At 53.7% G+C, this 25496-nt stretch overlaps 1 protein-coding gene and 1 long non-coding RNA gene across 6 annotated transcripts in view; one reads left to right on the top strand and one right to left on the bottom strand.

The window, feature by feature from the left end:
- The window catches only part of ZDHHC3 (zinc finger DHHC-type palmitoyltransferase 3), a 53432-nt gene that overhangs the window by 25675 nt on the left and 2261 nt on the right, over positions 1-25496 (top strand). For 2 of the 5 annotated variants that reach the window (XM_038566694.1, XM_038566693.1), the window contains exons 3-7: positions 4074-4198; positions 10596-10692; positions 11355-11436; positions 11547-11642; positions 14265-14395. In XM_038566694.1, the coding sequence (XP_038422622.1) occupies positions 4074-4198; positions 10596-10692; positions 11355-11436; positions 11547-11642; positions 14265-14395 (531 nt within the window). Of the gene's footprint in view, positions 1-4073; positions 4199-10595; positions 10693-11354; positions 11437-11546; positions 11643-14264; positions 14396-16944; positions 18591-25496 lie in introns of those variants that run through there. The other 3 variants (XM_038566696.1, XM_038566697.1, XM_038566695.1) reach the window with 3 other exon arrangements.
- LOC119864705 lies at positions 19404-24263 on the bottom strand. The gene is made up of 3 exons (XR_005374984.1): positions 24060-24263; positions 23701-23835; positions 19404-20273 (listed from the first exon to the last, which is right to left on the bottom strand). It is a non-coding gene; the product is annotated as an uncharacterized LOC119864705 (long non-coding RNA).

Consider the following 25496-nt stretch of genomic DNA (forward strand, 5'->3'; position numbering starts at 1 on the left):
CAGGTGATAATGAGGGTACCAAATGAGAGCCCCGATGCTCTTGGCAGTATCGGGGTTCCCTCTTGTAGCCCTTTATGTGTGGTCTTCCCAGGTTTCCAGCAAGCTCTGGTGGCTGGGACCTTAAAAACGGATGTAGAGGGTGAAAAACAACCGGGGCCTTCATTTAGGAAAAGTCAGCTCCATTGCTTTATCTCCTTGGACAGTGGCGTTCCTCAGGGTTTTTCCTTTGTACGTGAGACAAGAGTGATGTCCAGTTGTGGCATTTCAAATTCTTACTGTTTCTTCAGTAGCTCTTCGCATCCCAGAATTTCTCCTTTGTGAGAAGGGTTCTGACACCCAGTTTTCACCCCTTCTACCCTGGGACCCCCTCCCTTGGCCTGCTAGAAGCCATGACCCCCGCTCTAAGGAGACCAGGAATGCTCTGTCAGCCCTGAACTCCCCCTTTTACCCACCCTAGTAGACCACAGTCCCTCACCTCGGGCCCCTCCGGGTCTTGGGCATGTCCCAGCTTCTGTTATTCAGCCGTTACATCAGCTTCCCTGATGGTGGCATCTAGTGGCTACCCACCTATGAGTGTGGCCTGGTGTCGCCCAGACCTTGGATGGAGGGCGTGGAGCAGGCCCATCCCATAACATGATTTGACTCAGTGTTGGCCCAGTTCTTGATAGGGAGCCGGGCCATGCTGCTGGAAGCCCCCAGGCTGGCACACTCTGCTCCCTTCTTGCTTGTTCCACTTACTTTCACTGCGCTTTTCACCCCGTGCTGGAAACCAATAAACCTTTTCCAGGCCAGGGGCTCTGGTGCTGAACAAGGTAGACCTAGTCATGGAGCTCCTGGTCCAATAATATAGAAGTTCTCAGCCCTGCTGAGAGTTTTGTTTTTTGTTTTTTGGTTTTTGTTTTTTAATTCTAGTACCTGGGCCCCACCACTGATGGTTCTTGCATGGTAGCAGCACCACATCAGAGTCTAGGCATCCGTAGCTTGTTAAAGCTGCTCTGTTGCCTCCAGCGCATGACCAAGGGTACAGCCTGGCTGTGGAGTCTGGGACGTCCAAGATCAGCGTCCTGGCAGCTTCAGTGTCTGGGGAGGGGCTCACTTCCTAGTTCATAGATGGACATTTTCTCGTTGTGTCCTCACATGGTAGAAAGGGTAAGGGAGCTCTCTGAGGGCTTGTTGTAAGGTGCTAACCCCATAACCTAATCACCTCACAGAGGCCCCCACCTCTGAATACCACACACGGTGGGTTAGGACCTCAGCCTATGAATTTGGGGGAGATAAAACATTCAGTTTGCTGCACTGCCATGTGCTGAGCACTGTCTCTGTGGGGAGCATCATCTGAGCCCTTTCTATGAGTTGTCTGCATCTATGTCTAGTTTAACGCTCACAGTGGTGCTAAGAACTGGATAAAATGGGTCCTGGCTCACCGGTTAGGGAACTAAGTAAGGTACAGAGAGGCAACTTTTCAATGGGCACTCCACTTACCAACGTAGAACCCAGGGGCTCCTGGGTGGCTCAACAATTAAGCATCGGCCTTCGGCATGGGTCATGATCCCAGGGGGGTCCTAGGATCCAGCCCTACATCAGGCTCCCCACTTGGTGGGGCATCTGCTTCTCCCTCTCTGCCTGCTTGTTCTGCCTGCTTGTTCTCTCTCTCTTTCTCTCTCTCAAATAAATGAAATCTTTTTAAAAAGACCAAAACACCAAAACCCCACAAATGTAGAACCCAGATTTAAAGCAGGGCCAGCCAACTTTCAAGCCAGCCTCTTAGCCCTTACTGCTGTGCCACTGACCATTCTTCTCTCCTATTTCTTGGGCCCATATTCCCAACCACCTTCCTGAATGCCTTCTCCTGGGGGTCCCCCAGGCGCTTCAGACTTCCCATATCCAATAGTGAGCCTATCAGCTCTTCCCCAGACCTTGCTTCTCCTGTGCTCTTAAGTGGTGAAAGATGCTGCCATTGACCAGCTGCTCTGCGTGGAGCTTGTTCATCTCCTCCCGTCTCATACCCTCTCTACTACCACAGGATAAATCTGGTTCCCTACACTTTTAGTTTAGATCTGAATTTCCTCCCCACTTCTCCTTCAGCCTCATTAGCTGATTGTTTGCTTACTGGGCCATCAGCAGTAACCTCCTCACTGGTCTTTGGCTTCTCTTCTCTCCCACTTCTGATCTGACCCACACATACAGGCAACTGAGTTCTCATCCTAAAGATGTTACCTGATGGCTCTGGGTGGCCTATGAAGAAAAATCCTGTCCCAGCCTTTAGGCATTTTCTCTCAAGCTGGCCCCTGCCCTTCTATCCAGCGTTTCTGCTGACACTGCATACCCTGGGCTCTGCCATGCTGGTTTTCTCACCGTGCCCCAGATGTCCTGTGCTCACTCTCACTTTTATGTCTCTACCTATGCCCCTCTGCTGGCCAGAATCACTTTTCTCTCTCAGGTCCACCTGGCAAACCTCTGTGCATGCCTCAGGACCACCTGTAAACCTCACCTCTTCAGGGGCACCTGAGAGGCTCAGTCAGTTAAGCATCTGACTCTTGGTCTCAGCTCAGGTCTTGATCTTAGGGTCTTGAGTTCAAGCCCCACATTGGGCTCCACACTGAGCATGGAGCCTACTTTAAAAACATAAAAACAACCCTAACCTCTTGAAACTTCTCTGGTTCCCCTGGCTAGTTGGCAGTGGCTTTTCTGTGCTCCTGGAACACAGCTGTCTTCTAGAATTGTTGTTAGCCTCCAAAAGACCAGGAGCCTCCTGAGACAGAGACCTCGTTTGGTTCCTGAATCTATAGCAGTGTGCACCAGAGCACAGGCTAAGTACCCAGTAGGCGCCTGCTGAAGATCAATTATTGGGACCTGGCTTAAGCCTGAGCATGGCCTGTTTTCCTTCTGCTCAGACAGGCACACAGCCCCAGTAGACTCTGGTGGCACTTTGGGTCTGTCACCCCAAGGTGTTGACAGCTAAAACAAATCACAAAGTATCCACAAGCATAAGAAAAGGATGGGATAGCGAGTTGGAGTTCTAGTCGAGAGGCAAGTCAAATCTGAGGGCAGCAGCTTCCAGTCAGTTGTTTTGTTTTGTTTTGTTTTGTTTTTTTAAGATTTTCTTTATTTATTCATTAGAGACACAGAGAGAGAGAGGCAAAGATGTAGGCAGAGGAAGAAGCAGGATCCCTGAGGGGAGCCTGATGCGGGACTCGATTCCCGGACCCTAGGATCACGACCTGAGCCAAAGGCAGATGCTCAACCACTGAGCCACCCAGTGTCCCTCCCAGTTGCTTTTGGATTTATGAGAACCGAATATAGATTACCAATGCTTCATAACAATAGGATTGGTTAAAAAAAAAAAAACAACGTAAATAAAACTCGATTCTAGTTTAAACAGTAGCCAAAAAAAACAAAAAACAAAAACAAAAAAACAAAAAACAAAAAACAGTAGCCAGTAACATTGAGAGCTGCAAAGTTTGACCTGGGAAAACTGAACTGTTGGGTGTGATGCCTGCCAAAAAATAATTTGAAAAGGCCAAAGCTATTACTGGGAAATTTTAATGCAAACCAAAAAGTAATCTGTGAGTCAAATCCTCACTGTAGTATTTACATAGGAAAGAATGGACTCAATGAAAACTATTTGACTAGCTAGCAAATCATCAGGAACATGGGGTGCCTGGGTGGCTCAGTTGACTAAGCATCTGCCATCAGCTCAGGTCATGATCCCAGGGTCCTGGGATCAAGCCCTGAGTCAGGCTCCCGAACTCATCAGGGAGCCTGCTTCTCCTCCTGCCCCTACCCCCACTCGTGCTCTCTCCCTGTCTTTCTCTCACTCTCTCAAATAAATAATCTAAAAAATCATCAGGAACAATGTAACTGTTCACTTCAGAAAAATCATTTACTTTCTTCAGGAAAATTCTGTCATTAAGTGTCCATCAGTATTGGCATAATTCAGAACACATACGTTGTTGGGGTGAAAATGTCCTGTCCATGTGTACAGTCACTGCTTCCAAGTGACCGTCTCTACTGCAGTGTCAGAACTGCTGGAACTCCTTGCCCCGCCCTGACACCTTTCTTCTTTCTGACAGGGGGCGGTACCCAAAGGAAATGCCACTAAAGAATTCATCGAGAGTTTACAGCTGAAGCCTGGACAGGTGGTGTACAAGTGTCCCAAATGCTGCAGCATCAAGCCTGACCGAGCCCACCACTGCAGGTACACATGGGTCCCCACTCCTCATCACGCCCTACATGCACCCCCAGCTTGCTTCCTCCCTTCCCTCACCTCTCACATGCTCCCGCACCTGCTTCTCACTCGGGTGCCATCAGCAACAGGACTTCTGAATGTCCCCTGTTCTGGGCACGGAGTGGCTGCTGTGACTATCCCCCAACCCCAACCCCCAGGGAGCTCACTTAGATTGGAGAGGGCAGGGCAGCCCGGGTGGCTCAGTGGTTTAGCGCCACCTTCAGCCCAGGTCGTGATCCTGGGGACCCGGGATCGAGTCCCACGTCGGGCTTCCTACATGGAGCCTGCTTCTCCCTCTGCCAGTGTCTCTGCCTCTCTCTCTGTGTGTGTCTCTCATGAATAAATAAATAAAACCTTTAAAAAAAAAAAAAGATTGGAGAGGGCATTTGGTTCGGGCTCAGGACACCTGTCCTAAGACTTGAATGTCCCACACCTGACGAAGGACCCTGCCAGGCCCTTGATTGTCTCCAGCTCTTTTTCCGTATCTATAAAATTAAGGGGCTTCCTGCTCTTTCTGCCTCACAGTTTTATTACTTTAGGTCACAAGAGACAGAGCTTTGGAAAAATCGTTCAGAGTGTTCAGTACTTGACCCATTTAAGAGGTGGGCCCTATTCCCTTAACTTTCAGAGGGAAATGAAAGGGCTGTGCCTGAATGAAGATGTTTCTTTAAAACAAAACTGGAGGTTGTGACAGTTGTAGAGTCCGGCCAAAAAAAGCCATTTCCTCATCTCATCTGTGGTGGTTTTTCCCTTTGGTTTTCAGATTTCTTCATTGTTTTGAGTCTTCTCAACAAGAAGACATCTAGCTAAAAACTGCATTTTATTACAAGGGAATTTTAAACACTACATTACAGAAAGACAAACATGTTACTTGGTCCTTCTCTCAGGCTGGTGGGGGGAGTGGGTAGTGGGAGGAGCTCACAGCTAGTGAGTGCCACAGACAGACTTGGGACCCAGTGTGTGCGCTCCTTTCCAGGGCTCTTCCCACTAGAACTCCAGTTTGGGGGTGACTTGTGTGGCCTGATGTAATTATATGTATGTCTTGCTATCAGAGAGAGAGAGAGAAAGGTGGTGACCCCCTCAACTAGTTGGCCCCTAGTGAGAGTGAGGGCTGAGCAGCTTGGACAGAGCCTGTGCTGATTGCTGTCTCCCATGAGGTGTCCAGCAGTTTGGAGAAGCAGAGTTTCTTTGCACAGAGCCCACCATGGGGTCAGTTTACCTCTGAGGTCTGTGTTACAGACAAACTCAAGGCTTGCTTGTGCCTGAGGTGGAGGCACCTGTCTTGCCTTTTCTGCCACCCGAGATGTTGTCATCCCCTGAGTAAAGAGGACCCAACTCCGGGCAGCCCAGTGTGGTGGAGCAGGCTCCCACTTCACTCAGAGTTGGAGAGGTCAGCGCTCAGAGTCCACCAGTGCTCCCACCACGCTGTGAGACGTGGACCAGGCTCCCTCTGAGCTCCGCGCTGTCCTCTGCGAAGGGAGTTGTTGCCTGGCAGCTTGTTGTGAGGGTTAGACATGAATAACTATATGAGTCAACTGGCTCCCCCAGGAGAAGCCATTGGTTAGTAGAAGTGTGTGCATGTGGCAGAGCGAGATGGGTTTATAGGCTGGACTAGCAACAGGGAGGTGCGAGCTTTGCAGGAAAGAACTTTCTGGTCACCACAGTGGTTCTTTCTCTTTCCTCCCTGAACCCCGGGCTGCCTCCACTGCCTGGCATTTTGCTCACCGCCTCCTCCTCGCCTCTCTCCCCAGGATGATCCGAGGGAGGTATTCTTGAGTGCTAGTAAACAAATCAGCTTCAGCAAAACAAGAGCTGCTGATTCAGATGCAGTTGAGTGAGGATGCCTGTGTGTCGCCTGCTCCTGCATCAGGAAGTGTGTGCTGACAACTGCTCCTCTGTGAGGGCTCGTGGCGGCCCAGGCCATCTGGGAACCCGCGGTTTGGGATAAGCCGATCCCCAGCATGCCAAACAGAGCTAGGTTTGTGACTGCTGGAGCCAAGGGGCCTGCTGCCAGGCTTGAGAGAGTCAGTGTCTGTGTCCCTGCTGGGGCGAAGGTGCATGTCTGCGTGCATGAGCACGCACCTGGCTCTTTGGATCTTGTCCTCCCAACAGAGTCCCATGGAATTTAAAACTATCCCCATTCCCTGAGCTCTGATGGGTACCACAGACGCTCCCTGACCCTGGATGGGTAGATGTTCTTTCCAGCCTGGTGGTTGGTGTGTGGATGGATCCTCTTTCCACCAAGAGGCACTCTGGAACTCCGGGCTGCTTTTGTCCTGGCATTGAGAACCGTGGAGGAATGTGGAAACCCTGTAGAGGGAGCTATTCTTGCTAATGAAGACAGCAAGGCTTATGCACTAGGTTCCTCTTGCACAAGGAGGTGGAAACCATGACCCTGGAAAAGCCTCACACCCTCCACACTCCCCACCCCTCACACACACATACACACTGAGGCTGAGATGGTCATGGGGTGCTTAGGGTCCCTGCTAGATTCTCACTTTGTCTCTCTCATGGTTGTTACCACCGATAAAATTTATATAGCACTAGCAGTATTTTTAAAGCATTTCACCTGCATCATCTCTAATCTTGAGAGATCAGGACTAATTCTGCAGAGGGCGATTCAGAGAAGCTAAGTTTCTCTGCCCAGGGCCCAACATGGGGATCTAAGAGCAGTGTTCTTACTGCTACACTGGACTTCCTTACCCAGAATTGTTGCTGAGCTGGGACCAAGATGTGGTAGATACTTTTTTGCTTATAATTTGTTAATCACAGTGAAGGAGGTGTGGGATGAAAACCTGTGTACAGAGTATGGTCCACTTGGTGTCCTCTTGCTGTGTGTGCCTTTTTCTCTTGCCCTGCTGGGCCTCCCAATTTGATGTGGTGGAGCCACTTCCCAGGCTGGCTCTTCTCTGCAAAGGGGGTCCCAGGCTTGGCCCTGGGCTGTAGTGGTGGATTAGACATGGCCCTGACCTTGGGGCTTCCCACTCAGGTGGGGCCGATGCACTTTCCCACCCTGATACTGTTTGGTAAGTGCTCTGTAAGGAGATACACAGGCCCTCACAGATACAGCTATGTTTCCATGGTGGGCCATCACCCCGGCTTGGCCCAGGGCCTCAGCCAGCAACTCTGGGGGCTAAGAGCCACGGGCCCAAGCGCCTGTGAGCCGATGAGCTCGTTGGAATCCACCAAGCTTTTGAAGGAAGCACTTCCGGGCCTGAAAAATGGCAGGGAACCTGGAGGAAGAGGGAAGGAGAGGCACTGTCCTCTTCTAGAACATTGATTAAAAAACACAGAAAGGGCTTGGGAAACTCCAAAGTCAGGGACATCAACAGATGCCTGCATTGAAGACCTTAGGGCTGTGCAGCAACTGTTCCCGCAGGCTTAGGACATGCTACCAGGCCCCCGGTGCCCGTGGCCCCAGGAGCTTACTGGCCCACAGCTCTCACATGAGGGGCAGCGAGTGGTGCCCGAGAGGAGTCCCAGAAGAGGGCCAGCGCACTCAGGGAGGAGCGCAAGGAGGTCAGAGAGAAGAGGTTCTCCCCAGTGGCAAGAGTGGGGAAAGCGCCCTCAGCTCCTGTGTCTGGGGAGGGGACCGCAGAGCCGTCCTCCCACGTAGCCGCGTGGAACAGGAAAAGGGCTGGCTCTGAGATGACGGGATTCCCCACCAGGGTATCTGGGGGTCGTGGGAAGCTTTTCTTCCTCGTGACGGTTGGTGCCCAAGGTGAGGCAGCTGGATGGGCTGCGGGGCTGGCCTCACCTCTGGTGTACTCCAGGTCTCAAATGCAGAACCGTTGCAGCTGGTGGTTTTGTAAGCCGTAGGTGAGACAGCCCCTGGTCAGGACCTTTCGCCATGTTCATGGATGGACCCCCCACCCACATGCACCCTCGCCTGACCCCACAGCCTGCTTCTGAACAGCTCCACACGCTGCAGGGAGGACCACCCGGGCATTCCATGTCTTTGCAGGCAGGTAGCTCAGAGCCTGGCACTCTGGGCCAGCTTCTGCAGCTCTCAGCAGCTGTGCTTGCTTGTCCCTGCTGCTCCCTGGAGGAGGAAGAGGAGTGTTCTGGCATGGCCGCCCAGTGACACGTAGCCCGTTGTGAAACTCACTTCCTGGGGTGCCCATTGGGTCTCTTTAGAGGCTGAGAGGAGAGCACAGGATGGATTTGCTTAAGAGCTTGTTGAAACTTGGGCAGCCTTTAGAGGATGTCAGGCCACTTGGCACATCTGTGCTGCTGACCAAACACTGCTTTAGAGCACCCACTTAGAACCCCCTTGCAGGAGGAAGCACAGGTGGAAGAGAAACCAGTCAGGAGCCCAGAGCAGGGAAGGAGTGACCCTTGGAGTATGGTCCCTAGATTGGGAGGGAGCTAAGACCCCAGAGCTGAGGAAGGACATGCAAGGTGACTCTGCAGAGGGAATGTGGGGCCTGGTGGAGGGAGCAGCTCAGTCTTCACTGTCTACTTGTCTGTACTCTTAAAATTCTATCCTGGGAACAAGTGTTATCAACTGAAATCTGTAGTATGCATATTCATATGTAGTTTTAATTGGTAACACATGCATACAGAGAGAGATGGATACCTGACTTTCTCTTTATATCCCTCCGTGTCCCTTTCATGCCTCTTTCTTCTCCTGTCCTCCTGGCTCCCAGGAAGATTATAGAGCTGGGCCGCATCTCTAAGATGTGCTCATTCCCCCTATGCTAGTGAGGACCTTCGAAGTTGTGGAGAAGAACAAGGTGAAGACTGGCCAGGCCCCCATGATCAGTTCTCACCTTGTGCTTCCAACACTTACTTCCTGTGAGTGGGGAACTTGAGGCTCCAAGTTTGGTCAGTCTGACCAAGGTAGCTCAGACCCAGGCCTACCTTGCCACCGAAGCTCACACCATGCTCAGAAAAGGTCACAGGTCCTCCTTTGGGTGTGGATGAGCCCACAGCCCCAAGTCAGCCATGGCCTCGCCATGGGGCTCTCATTCAGAGTGATCTGTGCTTCCTGGCCTGCAGTCTGGGGAGCACCTAAACTCCATTCCCAGAAGAGCTCCTCCTGTGCTTTCCCTGCCCTGACAGTCATCAGAGCTCAGTGAGTGTGAGCTCACCACGTGTGAATGTGACACAGCCCTTCCACCAGCATCCACCTGTCATGGCCCACAGTGCACTTAAGTTCTCTCCCCAAGGTAGGGCAGCCCTGGTGGCTCAGCGGTTTAGCGCTGCCTTCAGCCCAGGACGTGATCCTGGAGACCCGGGATCGAGTCCCACATCAGGCTCCCCACACAGAGCCTGCTTCTCCTTCTGCCAGTCTCTGCCCCTCTCTCTCTGTGTGTGTCTCTAATAAATAAATAAAATATTTTTTAAAAAATTAAGAACCCAAGGTAAAGTTAGTTGTGGAAACGGATGGAAAGAAAAGCTAGTGTGAACTAAGGGGCTTCCAAAAAAGTAAAGTTCCTAATTGTATTCTTTCCAAGCTTCTATTTACAGTATTTTAAACTGTTCTGAGCAGATAACAACCTCAAAATAATGTCAAGGAGCCTATGTTAGCAAATTGAGAAAGGACCAATTTCTGGCGAGCCCATCTATTGGCAAAGGAGTGTTTCTAAACCTGAGTTTTGGGGGTAGGTGCTTTCAAGGCCCTGTGAGCCTGTATTCCTGTTTCAGATTACTTCTTCCAAAAAAGGGGCGAGGAGGGTGTTTGGTAATCAATAAACTTGAAACAGTCTCAGTCCCAATATGAGCCCAATTACAAGTTAGTAATTTGCAAATTAATGGAATTTCTGATCAACACTTAAGCTCAAATATATTCTGCTTCTGCAGCTAAGAGGTTGTTATCTTAGAGCTGGAAGGTTCTTGAGGGGGCACTTCCCGTCGTCCTAGACATCCTGCACTTGAGCCCGCATTGCCTATTCCGCTTTGCCTATTCCGGCGCCCTCTGCGGTCAGCCACACCCTCCCTGCTAGCGCCTGGCCCTTGGGTTTTGGGTGTTCGGGGGATGTTGGGAGCAACTGTTTTCTGTATCCTATCTCAGACTGTCACGTTGTGGAAACTGCTTCTTCGCTCCATCCTGTCAGTAAACCGGATTCACAGCTCTCCGTTAGCACCGGAGAGCAGCCTCTTGCTCAGCCCCTCAGTTCCACCCTGTTTCATGTTAAACGAGAAGGGGCCTCGTTGACGTAGGACTATCCCCTGTTTGGAATAAGTGTGACCATGGGGGTCCTGACCCGCCTTCTAGGACCCTTGCAACACGCCCAGTGGGACAGCAGGTAGTGCCCAGGAGGCCCCGTGCACGGAGTAGAGCTAGGGGGTGGGTTCTCTGCTCCCCTCGGGCCCCTGCTGCTGTGAGGACACCCCTAAAGGTCTGCCTTGTGGGCCCTTTCAGCGTTTGCAAGCGGTGTATTCGGAAGATGGACCACCATTGTCCGTGGGTCAATAACTGTGTTGGCGAGAACAACCAGAAGTACTTCGTCCTGTTTACAGTAAGTCAGCTTCCGAATCGCGCCCCACCTCCGCGGAGCCATGGAGTGCTGTGGTCCTTTGGAAATTCTCGGCACTCACGGTGTTTTTTGCTGCTGTGCGGAATATAGCCTGGCCTTCCTCTGCCTTCCTCCCAGAGCACTCCTGCTTGTTCCTATGCCCTCCACTTGAGCTTCTAGAAAACTGGCTCAAGTTGATTGGTTATAAGCAAGGGCCTTGTACTGAGCTCCCCTCCCAAGAGTCCAGTCTAAGTAGCTACAGAAGCCCGTTTGGGTGGTGATTGCAAGCCCTCCCTGAGAGTAGATATAGATAATATTTAGCACAAGGGCTGCAAGAGCCCTTGGCAGTCAGCGCCCAGACTTTTCAAGTGAAGGGAAGCCACAGGCCTGGAGCACCCTGGCCCACCTAGGGCCCAGGTCACGCCTGGCGACAGGCGCTGGTTTCTATCTTATTCCACATACTCCTAGTAAGTGCTGCTCACCCCAGTCCCAGAACTGGGATGGGAGACCAGTAGAGGAATCACCAGGTGCCTCTCTGGCTCTCTCCTGGTCAGCCCTCAGCCAGAGTGTTCCGGAACGGGAGGTTCTGAGCGCCCCTGTCCCGGGAGCCTGCACGGTCAGAAGGTTCTCACAACAATGGCGTCTGCACTGCTTTCCTGTTTCAGATGTACATAGCTCTCATTTCCTTGCACGCCCTCATCATGGTGGGATTCCACTTTCTGCATTGCTTTGAAGAAGACTGGACAAGTGAGTATGTGCCGGAGCCTGCCTCCCTGCTCCAAGGGGCGGTGTGCGACCCAAGCAGGGCGGGCTCTTGGTTTGTGTCATGGTGCCAGGGGCCAACCCCATTTTATTAGATCTGCTGCAAGCCTACGGACTGACCAGGGAAGGGACAGCAGAGGCCCGACTCTCTCTTCATGAAAAAAAGCAGCCCCTTAAAGTCAGTTCCACAGGTAAAGTAGTGAGTGGGACAGACCCTCTAGCCTGAGGGTCCCCAGGGGAAATGCAGGCCCCCACAGGAAGCACATCCCAGGGCACGGGAGCCCTGCCATGGGGAGAACCTTTGTCTCCTTGTCTTTAGGAAGAGGCACTTTAGGGGCACCTGGGTGGCTTAGTCGGTTGAGCATCCGACTCTTGATCTCAGCTCAGGTCTCATGAATTCAAGCCCCACATTGTGCTCCATGCTGGGTGTGGAGTCTACTTTAGAAGGAAAAAAAGGAAGAAGAGGCACTTTAATCAAAAGTCATTTCATTCCAGTCTCACAGAAATCCATTCTGAACTTTTGATTTTTTGTGTGTGTGATGGTTTCTTAACTGCTTAATTACCGATCTACATTAAGGTGATAGAGCAGCTCTCCCTGCTGTAGTGGTATCCATTTCAGTGCACAGGCACTGAGGAAGGAACCCCAGCCAGAAGGCCACACAAATCCTGAGGGAAAAAAATAGCTGCTGTGAAAAATGAATGCAGTTTTATGATTTTAAACAAGAATAAAAATAAGAGGGAAGAAAAAAATTTTCAGTAGATGCTGGAGGAATTGAGAGGCCACATGCTGGGCAAGATCTCTGACACACAGTCTGTGAGACAAACGCCTACCATCACTGCTCAGCCTCACATCCAGCTTGTGTAAGAAGGGGAGGGGGTGTCCCCAGAATCAGGGCACTTTGACTTGAGGTTTGAAGAAGGGTAGAGGGGTAGTTCTACACTCCTGGGCCCTGGCTCCTGCCTCCCCAACTCCATTCACATAGTTCCCGGGGCCAGTCGAGGAGGAGAAGGGTATGTGTAGCTGTGTGAGGATGGAGAGCACGCCATGGTGCTGGGCTCCGCCTCCTGCCCGGCCCCGGGGCAGCCAAGGTGAGGACAGAAGGAGCAAGGCGCCTCTTTCCAGTGGGCACCTGCCTGTGTGCACATGCAGGGCCCCGGGATGACCTGTGCAGATGTTCTTCGCGTGTTCTCAACCATGCCACCCAACGTAAGGGAGAACTAAAGTTCAGAGAGCCCCGGCCTTGTGCCCACATTCCTTTGTTACCAGGCACTACTCCAAGTCTGATAGTCCAGCAGGGAGCCAAAGTCCCGGCCTTCTGGGGCTGGAGGTGTCGTGAGCAAGGCAGTCAGCACGCAAGGACGGGAACAAACGTGATTCCATGGCGTGTGGGGTGGGAAGGATGCAGGGGCGAGACAATACTAGTGGGGGCTTCTTAGCAAGAGCCCGTGGTGGCGAGTTGGCTCCAGGATCCTCACCCTGCTGTGGCTGCCTGACTGTGGAACCCTCATCCTGCCCACCCTGCCCAGCACCCAGGAAGGCAGCTGCCATACCCAGAGCCTCCCGAGCTGGCCCCACCAGGCCCTGCCAGCAAGGAACCCAGAAGGGAAGGCATTTACAGGCATTAAGTCCCAAGGGAGGCGTGAGGTGATAAAGGCATTTGGATGAGATGGTCCTCACCACCACCCCCCATGCAGGGCTGCTCAGGGGAGCACTGAACCCCCAGGTTCTGAGTTCCCAAAGCCCAGTGAAGCCCAACCCTCCCCCCCCAATCAGACCCCTCCAACCAGGGCAAGGGGCCCGAGAACTGGGGCAATGAGAAACATGCACAACCAGACTAATGGGTCGAGGTGGCCGTCAGTGGGGTCCAGGGTCCTGGGATAGTGAGTATCATCAGCTGGGGACCCCCATCTCCCAGTGTTGTCCACATTCCCCCAGGCAGCCCCGCTGCCCTCCACCACCATTACCCACAGCACCTCTGCTTCGCTCTCCATTTGGAGGTGCTTCTGATTTAGACTTGGCCCAGACGGAGGTTTCTACTGCTTAAAACAGAACCACCCATTTCGTCCAACCTCCCTGCTCTACTGAGGTGGGGGCAGAGGCCTGGGCGGGGACAGGGACTTGTATCAGGTCACACCCCTGGCAGCCTGGGCCCAGAGAGGCCAGGAGAGGGAGAGCACCTGCTCTGGGTCCTGCAGCTCTCTGGTTGGACTGACCGTCTTGTGATGCAAATGCTCCTGGGAAGGGCATTTCCACTGGGGCTTATTTCACCCCCAGCTCAGGCCCAAGGCCAGCAGCTGAACCCCTCATAAACTTCGAATCCCAAAACCCCTGAGCGATTCTCTGGACCTGGCCCCTTCCTGTCACCCAGAAGCAGACAGAGGTGTAGGAATGTCCAGAAAATTCATGGCCAAACCAGAACCACACCGAGGCCCCTCCACCTGTGCAACCATGTTGTGCTCTCTGTGGAGAGGAGGGTCTCCCTGTCTTCATGCCTCAGCCCTGAGGCCTTTCTGGGGCCTTCCATGTGCCTGGCACTATGCTTGGCACCAGGATACAGATGCTGGCTGAGAAAAGAGCCAGGGGTAACAGGTGTGAGGAGGGGAAGCCCCAGGAGGGGCCTGGCCCTTGGAGAACCTGCCCGAGGGCAAGCTGTGCAACCAGGTGTGGGGCAGGACAGTGGCCACCTGGGCCTAGACGCCAGACAACGTGTGGCACCCAGGAGGTGCCAGGCCATGCGGGGCTGGGGGCATTGAGTGGCATGCAGTGGGCAGCGGCCAGCAGCCCCAAGTCTCACATGTCCCTTTCCTTTCAGAGTGCAGCTCCTTCTCGCCACCTACCACAGTGATCCTCCTCATCCTCCTGTGCTTCGAGGGGCTGCTCTTCCTCATATTCACATCAGTGATGTTTGGGACCCAAGTGCACTCCATCTGTACAGATGAAACGGTACGTGGGCGGCCTGCCCACCCCATCCACTCCTGGGCTTGGGGGGAGGCCCTGGGGCAGGTGTTGCTGGGAGGGGTGTGTGCAGGCAGACCTGTGACCAGGGCCAGGTGTGAGGTGTGCAGGGCGCACGCCTCCATTACAGTGACACTGGATCTTACACACACACACACACACACACACACACACACAGGCCCACACCCACCCACATATTTGAGTCTTCCCTTGGGGCAGGCCCAGCAGGTCACAGCAGGAATGGGGCCTAGCAGCCTTGGTGAAGGGTGCCCTTTGCCAAAATCCTTCCATCCTCCCATTTTGGTTCTATCTTCTACGCACTGCCATGTTAGGCACTCTACCGGGCACAGGGACACCCTTTCCTTCCCCTCCAAGGACTAGAGGCCTGGAGAGAGGATGATGGACAAAGGGTGCCTTAATCCAGCTGAAATGGGCAGGGTCAACATCCTGAAGGAGGTGGCCGCATGAGTAGGTCCAGAGGGCAGAATCAGGAGGCAGCCCCGAGCTGTGGGCATCAAGCCCTCACCTGGCCACTAGATCCCTCCGCTTGGCCCAGCTCTGGTTCTCGTCCATTGCCTTCCCCCCACCCCCACCCCCGCCCCTACCCCCGCCCCTACCCATACCCACAGTTCCTTCTCTGTAGACTTCGAGGCTGCTGGCTGGGAGGACTGGAGCCCACTCCCCTGGTGCCACTGCCACCACCATTGTCTGGCTGCCCCAAGTGTCCAGAAGCCTCAAGGTGGTCAATCCATTGCTGTGATGTGGGCATTTCTTCTTTTTGGCTTTGGGTTCCAGGTGAGGAGCCCCAAGAGGAAGAGGTAGCACTTAGTTTGGGGAGCAGAGGCATGAGGTCCTGGCTTCCCAAGGTCCCCCTCAGGTGGCAAATCTCAGTCATCCAGGGGCTCTGTGGGACGGCTTCGGGCCTGCTGATTACTTAGCCTCAGATGGAGGCTCGTAGGAAGACAGACTCCTTGTCACTGCCCCCCAGGCCCTTCCCTGGGGATGTGGAAAAACAGGGTTTGGCGCTTCTCAGCAGCAAGGCGCCATCTTTTGGATCCATGGGAATTCCCGATGGTTTAGAATGTTGGGGGGGCTCTCAGCAACTTTTATACCTTTTTTAAGAAGTAACATCATTGTAAGAGTTTCTGTAACAATAGTAGCCAATGGTGTAGATCTGGCTATGTGTCCAAGCCATAAATGTGACCAGCTTCTCTGCCTAAGACCCGCAGGGAACCCATGGGTGACCGTCTGGCCCCGCCCACTGTTGCATACGGCCAGGCCACACAGGCCTTGGGCTCAGGGAGCCAGAAGGAAAACTCACACAGCCCTGTCCTAGCTGTCCTCCCCCTTCAAGGCCATTCCTAAAGGGAATTGTGTTGGAAAGGAAAGCAGAAAAGAAGGAAGGGCGTGTCTTGGGAAAGCGCATGGACCCTCCGCCTGGACCCTCCCAGCTCCCTCTCCGTGAACAGAGACTCCATTTAGGCTGGCCCCTCCGGCTCCTCCCCGCTCCTCCTCCTCACCAGAGACCACGGCAGACAGACCCTCAGCCAGGCTCCTGCCAGGCTGCTTCCCCTCCTGTTCCTCTGGGCAGCGCCACATCCTCAGGCCCTGCCCACTGACCAGCTCCATCGGAAGAGGGGCGAAGGGAGGGAACTGGCTTCCTCCCTAGCCTACTTTTCCCATGAGGCTTAGTAGGGGAGTAGTCCAGCCTGTAGACAACCACCAAGATGGCCTCTGCTCCTGCTTCTTCCCTGAGGAGCACCGGGAAGCCCTTTGCCATGCCTGGGGCTGGCTGTCTGTCCAGGCAGCCCCTCTAACCTATACTAATCCCTTTCCTTCCTCCTCTGTGGTGGCTTCTCCCCTCACCCACGGTCTCCTACTCCTGTCTGGCCTCCTCAGGTTGGCCTCGCCAGCCCCACTGAGCAGGGTGCTTCTTTGACCTCCCTGGGCTGGTGAGACTAACGATGCCAGAGCAGTCATTTGATTTGTTCCCTTTTTTTTTTGTCTGCAAAGTGGTCATAGTAGTGCCAGACTTGAACCAACCCAAATCGAAGGCCAACATTGGCTGTCATGATCACGAGCCCCTGCCAGCCCTGAGGCTTCTTGCATCCAAGCCTTCACAGCATTCCTGCACACAGCCGGGCCCAGCACCAGGCCGGAAGCGCCTCCGCAGAGCCCAGTCTGGGTAGACGTGCTCCTCCACTTAGTGAAACACACTGGATCAGCATGCCCAGGAATCCTGGCTCAGCGGCCTGTGGATTTGCTCACTTTTCCCTCCCTGGAGGGACCTGTAAATATGTGCCCACCCCACCGCTACTACCACCAAAAAACAAAAACAAAACAAAACAAAAAACCATGCTTTTTTTTTTCCTTTGACACTTTTTATAAGAGAAAGAGAAGAAACATGTATCATATAGGTAGCTCTGTGGCTTGACAAGGAAGCATTTACTCCATTCATCTCAAGCTAACGGACATTCGTCCCCAAAATCCACAGCAATAAAGTGCTTGACTGAAAGTATGATTGTTCTTGTTTTCAGGGAATAGAACAATTGAAAAAGGAAGAGAGAAGATGGGCTAAAAAAACAAAATGGATGAACATGAAAGCCGTTTTTGGCCACCCCTTCTCTCTAGGCTGGGCCAGCCCCTTTGCCACGCCAGACCAAGGGAAGGCAGACCCGTACCAGTATGTGGTCTGAAGGACCCTGACCAGCATTGCCACTCAGACACAAACCACATCACAGCACTACCGTCCTGTCCGTTCTCACGAATGTTTAAATCGAGAAAAAGCAAACCAACTACTCTAAAACTTTTTTTTTTAATGTCTCCAGTAAAATGGCTGAGCGTTGCAGAGAAAAAAAAATGTCCCCATGTTTTATTTTTAAAAGATCATCCTATCTATTTTTTGGTGACCGAAGCTGCTCTTCTTTTTTTTCCTTTTTTAAAATCACTCCTCTGGCCTCTGATTTCCTCTCTGCTGTCTGTCTGGCCTGACTAACGTGGAGGGTGCTGTCTCCCGGCCCGCCTCTACTAACAGGGAGCTGTTGGCCGGTGCGCGGATGGACCGGCCTGGACGCTGGTTAGGGATGCGTGGGAGAGGCAAGGGGGGCCGTGACCTCCCGCTGCCCAGGAGGCAGTGGCAGGCACCCCAATGGGACTTAAAGCGTCACCGAAGACAGATGCTTACCACCTTGTGACCAAGAGGGACGGGACCAGGGCCAGAGCCCTAAGAAGGGCCCTTGGCCCAGTGGCCTCATCCCCCCATGTGGACACGGTTTGCCTCCTTGTACTCCATGGGCTTGGGTGTGTAGAGTGACTTCTGGAGGGTGGGGTGGGATCAAAGGGGTCTTATTTGTATTCTGAATCACCAATTATATTCCCACTGATTATTTGGAACAGTATGAAGGAGAGTTTTTCAGCTCAAAATGCCTTACACAGTCAAAAGGAGAAAAAAAATATCACGCTATTACAGGTTTTCTTTGCTTACTCTTAGCACCCCTCCCCCTCCATCTCCTCCTGCCCTCTCCCCCCCACCACTCCCCCTCTCTCTCCCTCTCCCAGCAAGGTGGCCAGTCAGCTGCATTAATGCTGAGTGACACAACCACAGCCCCCAAGGCGCACAGCCCATCATCACCCCCCTCTGCCCCATTTTGTAAATCTCCAAAGTGGGTACCCTTTCTGATGTTTTAGACACCTAAATGTGCACGTAGCCATGTCTTATCTGTATTTTAACCTGGGAGGCCGTCATCTGGCCCAGGGCTGACCGGGGTGTAAGGTGGACATCGCGGCCCGCAGGCCTCTGCAAGCTGGCAGGTGGCCGTCCCGCTCACGGGAACGGGCAGCGCGGGGACAGAGTGGCCTTGCCATTCGGAGGCACGAGGCCTGAAGAGAGTAGGGAGATGAGGAGACGGACAGGGATGCAGACATCACAGACCTCGGAGTGCTGAGCATCTGTGAATTTGTACACGTGGATTTGAGGTTTTTTAAATGATCACCACAAACCTCCTTTTTTAGCTTGTGCTGCGGGTGGGGTGGGGAAGGTTTGTGAAGCTCAGTGCAGGATGGAGGAAATTCATCTAGCCATGTGATTCTCCATGAACAGTACGTGGAACATGCTGCCTCTTTTCGATTCTGTCCGTGCTTCCACATGGAAACAAAATGCAATAAAATTTTTCCAAAACCTGTCCTTGAGCCGTGCTCTCTCACAGCGCTACCCTCGGGAGAGCTGAGGGTCCGGGCGAGGCGAGTGTGTGGTGGTAGGGCCCTTGCTCCACTGCCCTTAAACGACATTTATTTCCATTCCTCCTCTTGACTGAGGCATCAGTTGTGTTGATTTTATTTATTTATTTTTTATTTATTCATGAAAGACACACAGAGAGAGGCAGAGACACAGGCAGAGGGAGAAGCAGGCTCCATGCAGGGAGCCTGATGCGGGACTTGATCCCGGGTCTCCAGGATCACACCCCGGGCCAAAGGCAGGAGCCAAACCCCTGAGCCACCCAGGGATTCCCAGTTGTGTTGATTTTAAAGGACGCGTCAGCCACATGCCCTCGACGGAGCCTGCCCCCCACCCCTGCCTCTGCTTCAGGGATTCTGCTGCCTGAAACCCCCGTCGGGAGCTCCCGGCTACAGAAAAGCCTTCAAGTCCGCAGCGTGGCCTCTAGCGCCGGCCACGGGGGAGAGAAAGGTCCCTTTCCCTCTCCCCACCCAGCAGAAAGCGGCGTGGAGCCAGAGGAAGTCGCTAGAACGTTCCAGTCCTTTGAAGGCGCTCCTTCTCATCCCTCCCGTGTAACCAGAAAACTCCAGGACCCTTCCTGAGGCTCGCCTCTTGAGACCGGGCTCTTCATGCCCTAAGTCTAGCCTGAGACCTCAAGTGGTTTTTACTTTTTTAAGATTGTATTTTTATTTATTTGAGAGGCAGCACGAGCAGGGGGCAGAGGGAGAAACACCCCCTGCTGAGCCGGGAGCCCCATGTGGGCTGGATCCCAGGACCCCAGGATCCGGACCTGAGCTGAAGGCAGACACTTAACCGACTGAACCACCCAGGCGCCCCCGAAGTGTTGGTTTATTTTTTTTAATACTGTGTGTTTCCCATAGGTTTTTTGATTTTTGTTTTCCTTTTCAACAGTTCACTGAGGTATGTGAAGGCCACAGTGACCGTACAGTGACTTTAGAACAGTTGTCACAGGCTCTGGCCCGCTCCCACCCGTCAGGGATCCATCCCTTGGGAGGCAGCGCTGCCCTCTGGTCCTGCCGGGGAATATTTTTTAAGTATTTGGATGCCCTCCAAACACTCCAAGGTTTTGTGGGGTTTTTTGTTGTTTTTTTTTTAAGTGACCCAGTTTGGTTCTTTTTCCCGTGGAATTTCTGAGGAATGCAGTAGAGAGTTTTGAAAATGTATTGATTTCTTTTTTTGGTAAGCCCTAAAAATAGAAATTCATCGTTTAAACCCGCGCATACTATGCATATCCTTCCCAGAGGAAAAAGGTTGCTCTCGGCCTCCTGCGTGATTCCACCTCCGGGCTTTTACGGAGCCCTTTGGCTGAAAGAAGGAATGCTCCCCAGCTCTTCAGGCCCTCGGAAGATGGGAATACCCCAAGATCCCCGAGGCTTTCTTAGATCACTTCCATTGAAATGGAAGGCATTTTGCCTGGAGTTCAGTGACTAGGGATGTGGCTGTCTTTGCAGTAAAGTGATTGGTTCCGGGCCTGGCGTCCACACGGGAAGAAACCGGCTTCACACACGGCTGGGGAGAGATGGGGAGAGAGGACCGTCTGCACCAGGGCGGCCCCAGCTTTTGTCTGCAGCCCTGAAGCTGTGCGCCTGGGAAGTGAGCCTATAGCGGCTTCCGTCTTCCAAAGATGGGTCCCTGGAGAGTGGGGGGAGGGGGGATAAAGAGGAAGGTGACAAAAAAAATTTTTTAAAGAGGAAGGTGACACAGGGAGCTGGATCAGGTGACTCCTGCCGGCCTGTCGGCCTCAGGCAGGGGCTCCCAGCAACTGTGCTGAACATGCAAAAGGCCCACATCCCAGCAAACCTCTGCCCATGTGCCCGGGCTTGGGGACCTCATGCCCCACAAAGTGAGCGTGGGTAGCAATGCGTGTTCCGGTCTCCTGCTAGTCGCACTGATCCCTCTCTGAAATAGTTTGTTTCTGGAGAACCAAGTGAGCCACCTGCAATGACCAGCTTCCATTCACCGTGCCTCGGCTGCTGAGAAAGTCCCCGTCCACCGTCCTGTTTCAGGGATCTTTCAGATGAGGCGGATTAGGAAGTGTTTCTGGACCACCTGTGTCAGGTGGGCATCGCGCAGAAACCCGGGCTTGGGGAGGCTGCGTTGGGCTCCCCCAGCCGGGCAATGGCCCTTCAGCTCCTCCCCCCTCGTGGCTTATAGGTGCATCGCCCAAAGGGTGAGCCAGGGGTCTCAACGTAGGAGGGGCCCTAAAATACCAAAGAAGTGTGAAGAGAGGACGATTCTGCTGGAATCCCTCTCCCCCAGAGGCACCGCACCTCCGAGGGGTCCCCGGAGCAGCAGCGTCAGCATCACCCAGGGCACGGCAGACCAGCCCAACCCCAAACTCTCGGGGCGCACCTTGGGTCCCAGGTGACTGACACGCCGTCTCTCAAGGCCTGGAGCCCCACGGGGTGTGCAGGGGTCTCCCGCGTGGTGCTGCCGGTGTGCCGACTGGGCGCCCCCTTCCCCAACCCACAGCCTCCCCGACAAATGAACGCTGAGCAAACAAGAAAGGTCTGTTCGCGTGAAGGGGGAGCCAGACCGTTATCTGTCTGTCCATCTGCCTGCACAGTTCAGTCTGTCCGCCTGGGCTCTGCACCAAGGGGTTCACCGGATTAAAGGCTTCACGGTGACACGGATACAAGCCGCTGGCCGCTCTGCCCTCCCCACTCGGAGACTTCATTTTCCCACCTTCTCCCTCAGGAGGAAGTCCTCGGTGGCATGACCCCCGTGGGTACCCTAGAAGTCGGAGTGGCCCCGGGTCCATCCGCACGCACAGGAGTTTGCAGAAGCCCCTGGGTGGCACCCCTCCGGACGCAAGGATGCCCTGAGTCCCCCTCCTGCTGAGGTTACGCAGCCCGGCGACCCGGCACTTAGGCCCTGGCTTCTCCCAGGCTCTGGTTCAAGTCCCTGCTCGGCTGCTTCGTTGTGTGTGTGACTTTGGGCCCCGGCTGACTTAAGCCTCCACGACCTCATGTGTCAAACCAGAGAGGTTCATCTAAATCACAAGGCTGAGCGAGGATTAAAGGGGCATCGTGACCGGCAGTGAGGGTGGCGTCTGGCGCACGGCGTGGCTTCAGCCCACGTTAGCTCTGCTAGACCTCCGCTTCCCAAACCACTCACAACGGTTCACGATTAGTGAGATGCTTGTTGGTGTGCTGTGGCCTTTTAAAAAAAGTACATAAATAAAAATGCGCCACAATTGTAGAGTAACTATGGTTTCATGGAACTTTGTGGGGGGCGGTGCCAGGTTGCACAGAAAAGTATCGCCCTTTGTGGGTTGTAGTAAAAAGCTGCGAGAGTGTTCTCTGGCCCTCTAAGGAGGAGGGCAGGTGACGTGGGTGGCAGCCTCTCCAACTCTCCCTCCAGTGATGTGGGGAGCAGAGTGTGGGGACAGGGGCAATGATCTCTTGCTCCGAGGGTCTCAGCCGAGCCTTACAAAGCCTGTGCTCCCTCGGATGCCTAAGTCCTAGTATGTTCATTTAGGGACTTGGGTGGGTCCGTTTGCAGATCACAGCTCCTGTGCCACCCTGGCACAGGGGCCCCAAAGCCCCCATCACACACACCTTACAAGAGACGTTGGTTCCAGCCACTGCCCCCTACCCAGGAATCAACCATTCTCGTTCGCCTGGGCCTGAAGTGGGTATTACTGCTGCCGCCACAAACCTCCTGCTCAAGAAGGTTGCCTTCAGCACGTCTTTAAATCCACACGAAACTCAAAATTGAGTCCTACCAGGAGAAACGAACCCCACTGGATCCTCCTGAACCTGCAGGTTCAGACTCTCAGGCCTCTCTTATGCCTCAGATGCATTCGGAACATTTGCTTCTGTCCAGACTCAGAGTTGATACACCTGGATGTTTGTCCATCTCTCTGCTCAGGAACTTTATCTGGTGGACGGGATGGGCTCCTTCCAGAATGTTCTTATGAGCTTGGTGAAGAAGTTGGTGCTCACTGGGCCCACGCCACTGGCATGGACATAGCAATCCTGCAGGCTCTGGCTTCCCTCTGCCTTTGTGATCGGCACGGGTAGAGGGAGAATTTGTAGGAGGATTGAAAATGCACTGGGAAGAGGGGAGACACTGGTTCTCGCCCCGGTTCTGACGACCAGCAGGACAAGTTTTGGCTACCGCAGTGGCCTCTCAGACCCTCTGTTTTCTCATCTTCCAAGTGTCAGTACCAACACCTGCCTCCTCTCAGGGTGGTGCGAGGACCCAAAATCATGGCTCTGAGTGAGCCCAGTCAGTGTGGATATAGTCTGCCATTTCTGGGTGTCCCCTCTGTGGCCTGCCCTGCCACCTCATGATGTCGCAGCTTCCCTGAAATCATGTTCTTAAAATGCCTCTCTTGACAGGCTGCTAAGGGTTGCCCAGGAAGGGAATGCAGGATCCCCAAAGCAAGTCCCCTCAGTTGGCCACCGCTGCTTCTGCTAAGTAGGGGGCGCCTGGCGAGGGGCCAGTCTGTGGGCGGCACAGCATCCGGTGCTCTTGACCTAAGTACATGAGGCTCCCGCAGAAGTTGTCAGCAAGGTCTGTTTCCTGAAACGGCTCCTCTGTTCTGATTACGACAGTAACACCCGCTCAAAAGTGGGGAAAGCTTGGAACGTACGGGAAGTCCACAGATATAAATACGAATCATCCCAAATCCCTCCCCAGAGGTAATCTCGGGTCCCGTGATGTCGTGTGCAACTAACTATGCTGTCTTCCTTTGACACCGTTGGACAGGATTTTCCGGTGCGCTGTAAAACTGTGGACACCATTTGTCACAGCTGTGTTGTGGTTCGGTTTGTAGGATCGCTGACTTGGCTGTCACTGTGGGCATTTTGATTGTTTCCAGCTTGTCACCTTGTAACTCGGTGTTCAAGACCGTATCGCTCACATTTTTGTGTCTCAGATTATTTTTTTCATCTTTCACTGTGAAATAACTTCCGACTTACAGAGAAGCAGCAAAAATAGCACAAAGCGCTCCTATATCCCCCCTCCATCGGTCTTTCTAAACGTAAACATTTTATATGGCCACAAGACATAACCTGGGAACTTATCAATACGATACCATTAACGGGTCTACCTGCTTTATTCAGACTTGTCCGGTTGTCCCGCTGAGACCCTCCTCTGTCTCATTGTGTCGCTTGTCACGTCTCTGGAGTCTGCTCCAATCTGCAGTGCTGCCCGGTCCTTCTTCGCCTTTCATGAATTTGACCCCCTTTAAAAAAAAAAAAAGTAAGATGAAGGGCACCTGGGTGGCTCAGCGGTTGAGCATTTGCCTTTGGCTCAGGGTATGATCCCAGGGTGCTGGGATCGAGTTCCGCCGCAGGCTCTGTGCGAGGAGCCTGCTTCTCCCTCTGCCTGTGTCTCTGCCTCTCTGTGTGTCTCTCGTGAATAAATAAATAAAATCTTTTTTAAGAATTGAGATGAAATTCACATAACATAAAATCCACCACTTTGGTGCGTGCCGTTCAGTGGCATGGAGTCCGGACGTAAGGCCGTGCCACCTCCACCTCTGTCCGGTTCCAAAGTGTGTTCATCAGACTCTGACCCTTTTGAAGATCAGAGGCCAGGTATTCAGTAGAGTGTCTACCCTTCAATTTGCGTTTGCTGTTTTCTGGCAATTAGATCTAGATTACGCGTTTCTGGCAGGAAAACCACTGAGGTGGTGTCCTGGGCGCGTCACATCCTGAGGTCGTGCGACGTTAACACATCTCATTATCGGCGATGTTACTTCCGAGCTGGTTAAGGCGATGCCTGCGAAGCTCCCACGCTGGTTTGCCCTTTGTAATTAGTACCTTACAAGGGACGTACTTTGAGATCAGATTCTTGACTCCTACAATTTTTTCAAGAGCCAAGAAACGTAAATCTCTGAGATGGAGGGGGAAGAAACAGTGCTGGAAGACGACCTGGCCCGGAGGACGGGGCAGACCTCAGTTGGTGTGTGTGCCTCAGTTTCTCTCTCTGCATAACACAAGGGATCATACCAGTTATGTAAGGCTCTTGTGTGGAAAAGAAGAGAAAACCTAGGACAAGGTCCTCAGAGATCGTTCTGAGGTGGAATGGGTCGTGTGAATGAGCAGTGCCCGTGCCGGGCAAACCCACAGCAATGTCCCTTGGCTTCCGGAAGAGGCCCCTGTGGGGCTAAAAGCCTTTTGGAGGGTGCTGTGGCCTGGAGAGCTGACCCGGCTGTGCCTCTAACTCCCGTGGGCCTCTCCCCCTCCCACACCCTCTTTCTGTGGCCTGGTGGCCGACGCCCAGAGGCAGGTGAGTGGGCAGCTTGGGAGAAGCCACAGGGCAGTCTGCCCCCCCGAGCGGGGCCTGACGCCCACCCAGGCCTCCCCGACCCTGTGCGCCCCCGGCTGCCCGCCGCATGCTGGCACTGGCTGTGCACGCGATCTGCTTCCTTGGCCCTGGTGTTGTTTGTACCCCATGCTCCCCTGCTACCGCCCGCACCCCTTCTTCGTGCTAAGTCTGCTGCACCTGCTGGGGGGCATGGCCCAGAAGCCTGGAGGGGGGCGGGTTCGTCTTCTCAGAGCTCTCAGGGCAGCTGCGATGTTACTCCCCAACCCGGGACCCCTTGGCAGCCTGGCCTGACTTAGTGAGGCTGGGGAACCCCGGCAGCAGCAGGGGGAAAGGGCAGAGGCCTGGGGTCCCGGGCTGGGGGGACACAGGCCAGATCCCCATGAAGGCCCTGCTTGCTGTGCCGCTCCCCGCCGCTCCCCACTGGGCCCCTCCGGCCCTCGGGGGCCCCCAGAGCCCTGACCTGGCCCAGGCTGGCTGTGTCCCGGCTCCTCCACCCCTCACCTCACCCGCCCCGCTGGGGGTGTGCCGGGGGGTGCGCAGCCCAAACCCCACTGACCCTCTTCATCCCGTTGT

The sequence above is a fragment of the Canis lupus genome, chromosome 20 (assembly GCF_011100685.1).
Source record: "Canis lupus familiaris isolate Mischka breed German Shepherd chromosome 20, alternate assembly UU_Cfam_GSD_1.0, whole genome shotgun sequence".
Classification (NCBI taxonomy): Eukaryota; Metazoa; Chordata; class Mammalia; order Carnivora; family Canidae; genus Canis; species Canis lupus.